General features: G+C 37.1%; 1 protein-coding gene across 3 annotated transcripts in view; it reads left to right on the forward strand.

Moving 5' to 3' along the window:
- The window catches only part of AASS (aminoadipate-semialdehyde synthase), an 88,117-nt gene that overhangs the window by 10,619 nt on the left and 65,013 nt on the right, over positions 1–12,485 (forward strand). Inside the window, exons 2-3 of one of the 3 annotated variants that reach the window (XM_037836282.1) lie at positions 2,573–2,872; positions 9,941–10,117. In XM_037836282.1, coding sequence (XP_037692210.1) covers positions 2,663–2,872; positions 9,941–10,117 — 387 coding nt within the window. In that variant the 5' untranslated portion in view covers positions 2,573–2,662. The remainder of the gene's footprint in view (positions 1–2,572; positions 2,873–9,940; positions 10,118–12,485) is intronic. The other 2 variants (XM_037836284.1, XM_037836283.1) reach the window with 2 other exon arrangements.

The raw sequence follows: 12,485 nt of genomic DNA on the forward strand, positions 1-12,485 counted from the left end.
TGAGCTAGGCAGCTGCAGTGCCTTATCTAAGAGCAATTCAGCAATCCTCACTTTTAGGTATTCCTTGATGACCTCACAATCAAATGAATGGTGGATCTGGAGAGTTTTATGTTGAGACCAAGTTTCAAGGTCGAAGCTGTTATTAATACAGTAATACCTCTTGCAATCAAATCCACACACTTAGAAATCTAGAGTTTACCTTGGCAGAGACTCAAAAGCAATTTTCAGTGGGAACACAGGAAAGGGTTGAGAGAGGCATCCCACGCTTGGGAAGAACAGATCATATACTATAACTATTACTGTTAATGCCTTATCGATCTGATTTCTTTCTGAAGCAGGAGCTGGTGGGAGTTGCAGCATGTGTCAGATCTACATGGTGTGGATTTGTAGGCTTTGGCAAAGAAGAGAAAATCCACGTTTTAAACATTATCCTAGTAATCCTGCTTCTACTTAAAAACAACAGCTCCCAATTACAGACTCCAGTTCAGTTTCTTCATGTAAAACGGGGATAATAATATTAAGATTGTTGCAAGGAGGAAATGAAATATCTGTGAAGTGCTCAGCATAGGGCTTCACATATAATGGTGAATCAATAGTAATTACTGTTATACCATATTTGTTTAAAAACAAAGTTACAGGAATTATGATTTAAGAATTCCCTACCAAAAAGTGAAAGTGAAAGTAGTGTGGCTTCCAAATGAGCCTCCAGAAGTTCTGTTCTGGCTCTTTCTCTCTTTCCTAGTCCCCATAGAAAGGCTGCCTTTGCAAATACATACCATGTGTATGTTTGTGTGTCGTGAGTGTCTCCTGTGCTCCCCATGTCCCCCACAAAGGAGGTGGGGAGGAAGAGAAGTTTTTGTCGCTTAGTGAGCAGAGGCTGTGTTATAAATCAAGTTTGAGCTGAGGAGAGGAATTGTACAGGAATGAGCAAGATTAAATTATCTGAACATGTTCCCTAGGGTTAAGGGCCAAGAATTGCGACTCCAAGGATATAGGGTTGCTCTGTCACCTGTGAATACATGCAGTATGGCCCTACTGTTAAGACACAGCCATTTCTGGACATATGTGGTTGCTCGAAAGAATTGCTGCCTTTGGGAATTGGTTATATTTAAACGCCTAGAGATTCAAGTTCTATGGGGCATTGCAGTTTTTCTCTTGTCCAGGGGAGACTGAATGTTAGGGACTTGGGCTTAGGTTTAATGTCATCCCTTTTAAAAACAAAATTTATAAATAAACAAAAACTAGATGCAGTATAGAGCAGTCTTTTATGGAAATGTTGATCATCTATATTTTCACCGAAGTAAAGTCAGCCTGGACTCCTAATACTCAGCAAGTTCTCTCGCTGTGTGCAGTTGTTTTCTCCTCTTGCCCCTCTTCCTAAAGCCTTTGTAGCTGGACTCCTTGCTGTGTGCCCTGTTCTCTGAGTCTTTTGAGACAGCCTATAAATTTATTTTCCGGGTGCTAAATAATTGCCCCCAAGAAATGTAAATGTATGCTTAACTGTTTGATCCCCGTGTATAGTCTCTGAGGTGGGTCAGATTTAGAGATTAGTAGTTTGATGTAATAGAAATTGTTTCATAGAAGTTGTGCTATACACTAGCAGTAATTGACTATGAAAGCGTGTAACTGTTTGAAGAGGGAGGAAATACTATTGGTCTTAGATATTTGTGCTTTTAAAATTCATATAAAATTTACTATGCACTGGCCACATAGTAAACACTTCATAAATATTTCTTGGTTGAATGAACAAATGGAATTATGCAATCTGGAATAGCAGTTACAAAACTGGTTGAGGCAGGTTGGGTCTTAATATAACGGTGAACGATGTGATATGGAGAGGAAACCCAGGGATGGGGTCAACACCAAGGAACTGCGAGCGTGAGAAGGCTCAGGGGTCTCAGGTGAGGGCAGGGTGGTTTAGGGCAGGGTTTGTCAAACTTCTAACACCTGTCATGAAGGAGTAGATTTGTTTATTTTGCTTGCTTAAATTTCCCATCTTTTGGGGACCGATACTTTTGTAAAATTCAATAGCAATGAATTACTAGAAAAATGGTCATGTGCTGTAAAGGTTTCTAAATGCTTTCTATTTCTGTACATAGTTCATTTTGGACCAGTGAAAAGCAGTTCACTGACCGACACTGGGTTATGGACCAATACTCAGTAACACTGGTTTAGGGAATGTTGTAGGTGAAACTGGAAGTAGTTTGCAGCTGGATTGTGAAGAATCTTTCTTGTCCACCATTCTAAGGATTTTGAACTTTTTGCCATCAAAATTGGAACCAGTTTGAAAGACCTGCTTTCTGTTATCTTCCTGGATTTGCAGTTTAGATTAACTTGTTGAAAACTTTTGTAGTGAATAGAAATTTGATAAAAACGCATAATAAACATCATTTCAGCTTACTCGTTATTGGTTGGCATTGCCTTAAGGTGCCCTGTGCTTCCTTATTTTGGAATTAAATACCTCTGTTTTGGAAACTTGGGTTTGTTTGGCTAAAGAAATGCTTTTCTAACTTTGTCCTCCCCTCTTCTCTATCTTGAATCCATTATCATTTGAATTGGTTGTATTTTACAGCAGATTTCTAAGAGACCAGAACTGATTTGTAAGCCTGCCTGCCTGTTGCTCTGCTCTTCTACATTGTCTCTACAGTCACCAGGTTTCAAGATGCTGCGACTCCTTAGGACCAAACTGGGCAGGCTGGTGGTCAGCCTTTCCAAAGGATTTCACCACAAAGCTGTGATGGCCCTCCGGCGGGAGGATGTGAACGCCTGGGAGAGAAGGGCGCCCCTAGCTCCCAGGCACATCAAAGGCATCACTAATCTGGGATATAAGGTCTTAATACAGCCTTCAAATCGGAGGGCCATTCATGATAAGGTAAGTGTTTCTAATTTTTAACATATGTGGGAATAAAATGAATCTGTGTATGAAAATTAAGGAGCATCTGGAGTGAGAGAAAAAAATAAAATGTTTGCAAGTGTCACTAATAATGCCCCATGGCAGTTTTCCCTTACCTTGGTTATAACTGGATTTTTGACTTATATCCAGAGTTCAGCCATAAAGCGTTATTTTTCACCCAAGTCCATGCTTTTTTCAGCTGAGGAGTAAAGGGGCTGCTTTTAGAAGGAGATGATATCCTAGTCGTTCTCTCCTCCTGACAGCTCTGATTCTGGGCACTGGGAAGACAAAGGTAATAAGATACCATCCCTGCCCCCAGGGAACGCTTAGTTTAGTTGAATTTATTCCTTAGAGTTTTCTTGCCAGTCACAGTGTGAAGGCCTATATGTTCATCATTCTGTTTATGCTTCAGAATAGTCTTATGAGATATGTTCGACTTATTCTCATTTTAGAGATACATACCTATACACATGCTTTTTTTTTTCCTGAACTGTTTGCAGGTAGGTTGCAAACAGCCTGGCACTTTACTCTTATTTGCTTCTGCATGCATCTCCTAAGAATAAGTCGTTTTCCTACATAACCACCATATCATTTTCATATCTAAGGAATTAACAATTCCATAATATCATCTCATATAGTCCATATTCAAATTTTCTAATTGTCTCCAAAATGTCTGTTGTAATCTCTTATTTTAACTAAGGCTTAATTAAGGTTCCTTGCATTTCATTCTTATGTCTCCTTAGTTCTCTTAATTTAGGACAGCACCCTACCTTTCTGTTTTTGTTTGTTTTAATGACATTGACTTTTTTTGAAGAGTCCAGATCAGTTGACTAATAGAAAGTTCTGATTCCTAATTTCTCTGGTTGTTTTTTAATTACTAGATTCTGGTTAAAAACTTTTGGCATGAATATTACAAAAGTGTTGTTATGTCCTTCCATTGCGTTATCTCAAGAGGCACAAAATAGCAGGTTGTCCCTTGGTTAGGGTGTTTGCTCACTTTGTTGAGGTGGTGACTACCAGATCTCAATTGTCAAATACTGTTACCGTTTTGTAATTACTGAGTCATCTGAGGGATGATGTGTTGACACTTTATTTTTTTTTACTGAAATTGTTCACATACCATACAATTATCCAAAGATCCAAAGTGTACAATCAGTTGCCCATGGTACCATTGTACAGCTGTGCATCCATCATCACAATTAAATTTTTTCAATTTTTTTGAACATTTTCATTACTCCAGAAAAGAAATAAAGACAAAAAAGGAAACTCAAATCCTCCCATACCCCTAACCATCCCCCCTCCATTATTGATTCATAGTTTTGGTATAGTACATTTGTTACTGTTAATGAAAGAATGTTAAAATACTAATAATTGTAGTATATAGTTTGCAATAGGTATATTTATTTTCCTATATGCCCCTCTATTATTAACTTGTAGTTATAGTGTCCTACATTTGTTCTAGCTCATGAGAGAGATTTCTAATATTTGTACAGTTAATCATGGACATTGTCCACCACAAGATTCACTGTTTTATACATTCCTATCTTTTAACCTCCAGCTTTCTTTTTGGTGATATATGTGACTCTGAGCTTCCCCTTTCCACCACATTCACACACCATTTAACACTGTTAGTTATTCTCACAACGTACTACCATCACCTCTGTCCATTTCCAGATGTTTAAGTTCACCCTAGTTGAACATTCTGCTCATAATAAGCAACTGCTACACATTTTTTAGCCTTGTTCTATATCTTGGTAACTTACATTTCATGTCTATGAGTTTACATATTATAATTAGTTCATATCAGTGAGACCCTGCAGTATTTGTCCTTATTTGTGTGTCTGATTTCACTCAATATAGTGCCCTCAAGGTTTTTTCATCAACCGATTTTTTTTTAAGATGGTTTTGTTCACATACGATACATTCCATCCTAAGTAAACAATCAATGGTTCCCTGCATAGTCACATATTTATGTATTCACCATCATCGCCTCCGTCTATATAAGGACATCTCCATTTCTTCCACAAAGAAGGAGGAAGAGTCAAGAAGGTAGAGAGACAAAAGAAAAAAAAAAAAAGAAACAAACAAAAAAAAAACAGCAAAACAACACATAACAGCTAGGAAGCAACAAAAGGAAAGATAGCATTAAACCAAAGTAGAATCAGACAACATCACCAATGCCAAGAGTCCCATACCCCTCCCCTATGCCCTCACCCCATATGCATTTAGCTTTGGTATATTGCCTTTGTTACATTAAAGGAAGCATAATACAATGTTTCTGTTAATTATAGTCTCTAGTTTGCATTGATTGTATTTTTCCCTCAATCCCACCCTATTTTTAACACTTTGCAATGTTGACATTCGTTTTCTCTCATGTGAAAACATATTTGTACCTTTTAACACAATTGTTGAGCACCCTAGGCTTCACTGAGTTATGCAGTCCCAGTCTTTATCTTTTGTCTTTTGTTCTGGTGTCCCACATGCTCCTAACCTTCCTCTTTCAACCACACTCACAGGCATCTTTGTTCAGTGTACATACATTGCTGTGCTACTATCTCCCAAAATTGTGTTCCAAATCTCTCATTCCTGTCTTTTCCTTTCTGTCTGTAGTGCTCCCTTTAGTGTTTCCTGTAGAGCAGGTATCTTGTTCACAAACTCTGTCATTGTCTGTTTGTCAGAGAATATTTTAAGCTCTCCCTCATATTTGAAGGACAGTTTTGGCGGATATAGGATTCTCAGTTGGTGTTTTTTCTCTTTCAGTATCTTAAATAAATCACCCCACCTCCTTGTTACCTCCATGGTTTCAATTGAAAAATCTGCACATAGTCTTATCAAGCTTCCTTTGTATGTGATGGATTGCTTTTCTCTTGCTGCTTTCAGCAAGAGACATTTGATAATCTGATTATTAAGCGTAGGCCTATTCAAATCTATTCTGTTTGGGGTACACTGTGCTTCTTGGATAATTTTATGCCTTTCATAAGAGATGGGAAATTTTCATTGATTATTTCCTCTATTATTGCTTCTGCACCTTTTCCCTTCTCTCCTCCTTCTGGGACACGCATGACACGTACATTCCTGCATTTCTTGTAATCATTCAATTCCCAGAGACATTGCTCATATTTTTTCTGTTCTTTTCTCTGTATGTTCTTTTGTGTGTAGGCTTTCAGGTGCCTTGTTCTCCAGTTCCTGAGTGTTTTCTTCTGCCTCTTGAGATCTGGTGTTGTATGTCTCCATTGTGTCTTTCATCTCTTGTGTTGTGCTTCTCATTTCCATAGCTTCTGCCCATTGTTTTTTCAAAGTTTTGATGTCTACCTTATGTACACTCAGTGTTTTTGTTATATGCTTCATCTCCTTTGCCATATCTTCCTTAAACTTTTTGAATTGATTTAACATTAGTTTAAATTCCTGTGTCTCAGCTGAAGTATAAGTTTGTTCCTCTGACTGGGCCGTAACTTCATTTTTCTTAGTGTAGGTTGTAGTTTTCTGTTGTCTAGGCATCTGGTTTCTTTGGTTACCCCAATCAGTTTTTCCCAGACCAGATGGGCTCAGTTCTTGGAAGGAGGCAATTGTATCCAGTTTCCTTGAGGGTGTCTTAGAAGATTGATACACTCTGTGAGGTCTCAATTACTGTGCTTTTCTGCCCAGCAGGTGGTGCCTGTCAGCCTGTCACTCCAGACTGGTGTAAGGAGGTGTGGCCCATGGCTGTTTTCCCCCAGGCTCTGGGGCCTGGTTCTGAATGGAAGGCCAGTAGTTGAGCTGAGCTCCACCTCTTTCCTCTTAGGGAAGATACACCTCTCAGGGAGATATCATTTGCATTTGAATACTCTCTGTGACTCTGCTATCTCCACCCTTGTCTGGCTCAGAGCGCTGGGAACTGAAAATGGCTGAGGCTTTCTCCACTGAGCTGAAAAAGGGACAGAAAGCCCCCCTTCAGGTCCAGTCCGTGGCCACCCTCAGTTTCACCCATCGGCCAGAGATAGCATCTGGTCCTCTGGGCTCCCCCTCCCTCCCAGAGAGGTCTTCTGGCTCTCCAAGGTCAGTCATCACCAAAAGCCTCTGTCTGCTTGTTGGGGATTCATAGCTTGAATTGAGCAGTCCATGCTTGTTAATTAAAACCTCAGTTGGAGCTGGGCTGAGCTATATTCGCTTGCTCGGAGAGTGTTGCTGTTTATCACAGCGAGGCTTTGCAGTTTGGGCTGCTGGTGGGGGGAGGGAGCTCCCAGCTCATATCCTCAGTTTTTAATTACAGATTTTATGCTGCAATCCCGGGCATTCCTCACAGTTCAGGTTGGTGCATGAGGAGTGGACAATCACGTTTGATGTACTAGTTGTTCCTGGTTGTTTATTAGTTGTTCCAGGGGGACTAACTAGCTTCCACTCCTCTCTTTGCCACCATCTTCTCCCCTCTGTATTAAGACTTTTGAATTAATTGTTCCTCAACAGCTTATCAACTGATGATATCCATTGATAATCTTTGCCTGAGTCAAATTTTTATATCAATGTTTGCAAAGTGACAATTTTCTGATTTTATCATTCACTTTAAAAGTTTATTTGCTGACATTCTTCTGTAGAAAAGAGATTTTCCTTTGTTTCTTCCTTCTCTTTTGCTCTTTTGGTATCAATATGGACACACAGGACTTCTTTATTCAATGTGTGATTATCCATTAGCATTGTTATTCTTTCTAATTATCCTAATATCCAAAATTTGTCCTGTGGGAGTTCCTTCAGTGGGGCTCCTATGTCCTTTGGACATGAATCCATTTATCTTTGAGCTTTCTTGTTTCCTGGAATAATAAATCATCCTAGACTCACCTTGTGATAGTAAATTTTCCTACCCCAGTCCTGGAATTAGTCATTTCACCAAGAAGCTCTGATTTCTTTCAGTATATAGAAACCAAGACTTGGTATTTGATGTTAGATGTGCTTATTTTACTGAGATATTGTTGCTCTTTGCGTTTTTTAGTGGACAGAACTAAGAAACACACATACATACACACACACAAATGTGCATATTTTTAATCATGAATTAATGTTATTTCCAATTAAACTTTAACATTGCAGATTTTTCTTACCTTTAAAATTTTATATTTGCATCTCTTTTCTCCTACAGTGAAAACCTTGATTCTTCATAACATTAATGCATATATCCTACAATATATACAAAAGAGTTTCAGAATGATAATACTAATATTACAACTAACCATAAACCTGTTACATGAAGTTCTGTATTTATTTGAAGTTTTTTTTGTGTGTGTGTGTTTCTGTTTTGCCTTAAGAATTTATCTCACAAAGTATATTCAGAGCACTGTGTTCAAGTTATTTGAATTATTTTTTTCTGTGTGGTTACATTATCAATGTGATATTGAATTCGGTTCATTTATTTTTGTTTCTATTTAATTTTGACATTTACTTTAAATCCTTTTAAATTGAACTCTGTTTTTCAAGTAAGTATGACATTTACAGGTTTCAAAGGTTAAAACCATTTAAAAAGGTGTGACTCAGAGAAGTCTTGCTCTCATCCTAATCACCTCCATCCCATTCCTGCTTACCCAATAGGATACTATTTTCATTAGTTTCTGATATATCATTCATATGTTTCTTTCTGCAAAAATAAGCAAGTGTTCCTATTTCCCCGTCTTCCTTATAGATTATATATTATATATACACTTTTACACCTTGTTTGTTTTTAATCCCACCTATTCTAGAAATCACTCCATTTCAGTTCATGGAGATCTGCTTCATTCTATTTAATGATGGTAAAATGCACCCTATGGTATGGACATACCATGGTTTATTTAACCAGTCTACTATAAATGAGCAAATGGACTGTTTTCAGAGAAACTGGGAAGAATCTATAAGTTTGTTCTTTTACTGTCTTTCCTACCCATTTTTACTTTTCTTTCAGGTGGATTCCTACTACATTTATTTTCATTTTATTCAACTATTGATTCTCTTTTAATTCTGTCCGGATCATGCCACCCCTTCATTTAAAAATCTGAAACGACTGTCTGTCGCCTCCAAATACTAGTTGTGCAATCTTGGGCAAATCTGTCTCAGGTTTTCCTTTGATAAAATGGGGATAATAATAGTATCTACCACTTGAGTTTTATGCGAAATAAATAATTCATTTGAAGACCTTAGCAAAGCCCATAGTAATTTATTAATATCATTTTTGTCATTTATTATCCAATAAAGCTCATATTAGCTTTGAATTCCATGATGATACTCAGTCTGCTTTTCCAAATTGATTAATTCATTATGATCTAAAGATCTCTTTGCTTTCCTGACTACGTATTTCTCTATAAGCCTTCAATGTCTCTCATGGAAGCTTGTATTTCTCATTTCTGTCTCTCTAAATCCTACCCAGCTTTTTTAATTTAAATTTCCACATTTTCTTGATCCACCCACCTGGGAATTATCGCAATATCCATTAAACTGGTGACCATAATATGCTTTCAAATTCTGTTTTGTTTTACTGTGCTTTTCAATTCTTTGAATTATTTTGTGAGCTCCTTTACAGGAGGGATCTTGTCTATCTTTCTTTGTGTCTTATCTTCTCATTTTTAGCACAGCACATTGCACAGTGTAGGACAGTAATAAATACTAATTGAACCAACATAAATGAAAAGTAAATGTTACAGATAATTTAAAATATATTTTAAATATAATTTAAAAGTATGACTGAGTAGTGAATCACTATTTAACATTTGATGTTTCAGTACATTATTGGCACAAAGTATGTATTTCACAAATAAATTTAAATTGCATGTGCTAGGGTTATGACTAAATTATAAGCTGTTCTTAAATATGAGTGTGTGCTTAATTCTCAATTTATTTATTTATTTTTTTGCTATAAAAATCAAACATGATAGATTTACCTTTAGCCAGAAAGTAAAAATTTTAGAAGTAGTTGTTTTATTATTTGTGCTGAACAGTACAGATTTTTATTCCTTCAGAAGGATATGCCTTTGTTTGCCATCCCAATTTATATGGTTTGTGAATGCAAGAAATCAGAGAAATAATCTTTAATCAAAATTACATTTCCAGGAATATGTCAAAGCTGGTGGCATTCTTCAGGAGGATATATCTGAAGCTTGTCTAATTTTGGGAGTTAAGAGAGCCCCAGAGGAAAAATTAATGTCCAAGAAGACTTATGCATTTTTTTCCCACACAATAAAAGCTCAAGAGGCCAATATGGGCTTGTTGGATGAGATTCTAAAACAGGTAATTGGTGACCAATATTTATAAATGTTAATATAGAAAATAATACATTTTACTTTGAACTCTCAAATGAAGTTTTCATTTTCTTTCAGCATCTAGGAAATATCACATTATTCTTATCAATGAGAAAAGTTGCAAATTAGTGCTCAAGAACAGTTCATCTGCTCTTTAGGCCTCTTCTGCTGTGCAAGTTTGAAGTTTGCAGTAAAAGGGACCAAAGATATTTCATTCCTTTTATATTCTGAAATGGAAAGGGTGATAAAAGCTCTTTTCCCCAAATGACCATAAATTCCAAGGCCAATTTGTCAGATACTCTCAATTGGAATTTGAGAGCTGGAAAGAACCCCAGGATCTTATAATCCATCCCCCTAAGTTTTCACCAGAGAGGTGAAGTGACTTGGCTGAGGTTACAGAACTCTATGGTACCAGAAGTGGACTGGAAACCCTTTTTTTTTTTTTTTTTTTTTAATATATCTTCATTTTATTGAGATATATTCACATACCACGCAGTCATACAAAACAAATCATACTTTCGATTGTTTACAGTACCATTACATAGCTGTACATTCATCACCTAAATCAATCCCTGACACCTTCATTAGCACACACACAACAATAACAAGAATAATAATTAGAGTGAAAAAGAGCAATTGAAGTAAAAAAGAACACTGGGTACCTTTGTCTGTTTGGGAAACCATTTTTATATTTATTAACATTCACAAAGAAAAAAAAAATCATTACTTGGGATATAAATACTATGGAAAAGCTAGTGGCTGTTTAAAATATAAAGTATTCACTCAATAGGAATTTACTTACTACCTACAATGTGTCTGAGCCTGTTCACTGCTATGAAAGAGGAAAAAGGTAAACTATCCCAGTCTTCAAAGAGCTTACATTCTAGGGGGAGGAGACAGATGATAAATAAGACATCTCATTTGTCACTTAGCACTGAGGGTAATGGAGATAAATATAACACAGCAGTAGAAAATGTGTGCTGGGCACTGGAGGAGGTGGGGATACCAGTTTAACAGGGTGGTTGGGGAGGGCCTCACTGAGAAGTTGGCATTTGAGCAAAGATTTGAAGGAGGTAAGAGACCAAGCTATATCCATCTGGGGAAGAGTGTTCCAAGCAGAAAAAATAGTAGTTCAAAGGCCTGAGGGTCATTTGAGTGGAAAATTAGAGTAGATCATGCTCTAAAAAGCTTATTCTGCCTGCTGGTAAAGAGACTGTTAGTCTAAGCTAATCTAGACTCGACACAAATGCTGGTGGCTTACACTAGGCTGGTAGAATGGAGGTTGTGATAAATGATCAAATCCTGGGTGTATTTTAGAGATTTGATCTTGTAGGATTCATGGATGAAAAGAATGTGGCATATGAGAAAAAGAGAGGAATCAGGGATGACTCCAAGGTTTTGGCTTGAGCGACTGGAAAGAAGGAGTTGCTGTAGATTGAGATGAGAGGACTGCGAGAGGAGGATGCTTGGATGGGAAGATCAGGAGTGCTGTTTGAGGGGAGATTGAGATGTCCATTAGACATTCAAGTGGAGATGCTAAGTAGTCTGTTGGTTATGAGTCTGAAGTTCAGGGAGGCAGCCTGAGCTAGTGATACATATTTTGTAATTGTCAGAGACACAATGTATTTAAAGTCATTAGAATGGATGAGTGCAGGGAATGAACATAGATATAGAGGAAGTTCAAGGTCAAGCGTTGGGGTAAAGATGTTAGAATGTTAAAAATTAGACCAGAAACAGAAAATACATTGATAGGGGAGTTCACGAACAGTAAAATCAGTGGAGGAAAATATATTTTATATAGGAATACAGAATACCTTACTGTTAAATTCAAATGTGTCAGCCTAGGGATATTGTTAATTTGCAGTATTTCTGATGAACAGATTCAAAAAAGTAATTAAAGGAAATAATGTTATAAGAAGTATGTTTCACCTTAAGCAAATACACTCTTTAAAAAGTACTTTAGAACCATTTTTTGTTATATGAACTTTTGTTCATTACAGGAAAATTAATAAAAACAGAGCCAGCAGGATTGCTTTTTGGCAGTATCTTGTTACCAATTACTTGGATGAATAGTAAACAACATTCTTAAATTCATGCATGTGGTAAAAATTGTATGATCTTGGAGGAAATAAGATGACTGTGTAAAACATTCTATAATTACAGTTTCAATAGCCTTTAAGTGTGAATTAAGGCTTTCCAGAGAGTGGAGGAGAGGGGGGAAGAAGGTTTCTAAGGAAAGAGGAAGAATAAGGTTTTAGTGTAAGTGAGGCAGCATGTACTACTTACCTGTGAAAGGATGGAGAGTGAGAGAGAAAGAGTGAGAGAGAGGGAGGGAGAGGAGGGGAGGAGAAAGGAGA

This window comes from Choloepus didactylus, chromosome 5 (assembly GCF_015220235.1).
Source record: "Choloepus didactylus isolate mChoDid1 chromosome 5, mChoDid1.pri, whole genome shotgun sequence".
Lineage (NCBI taxonomy): Eukaryota > Metazoa > Chordata > Mammalia > Pilosa > Megalonychidae > Choloepus > Choloepus didactylus.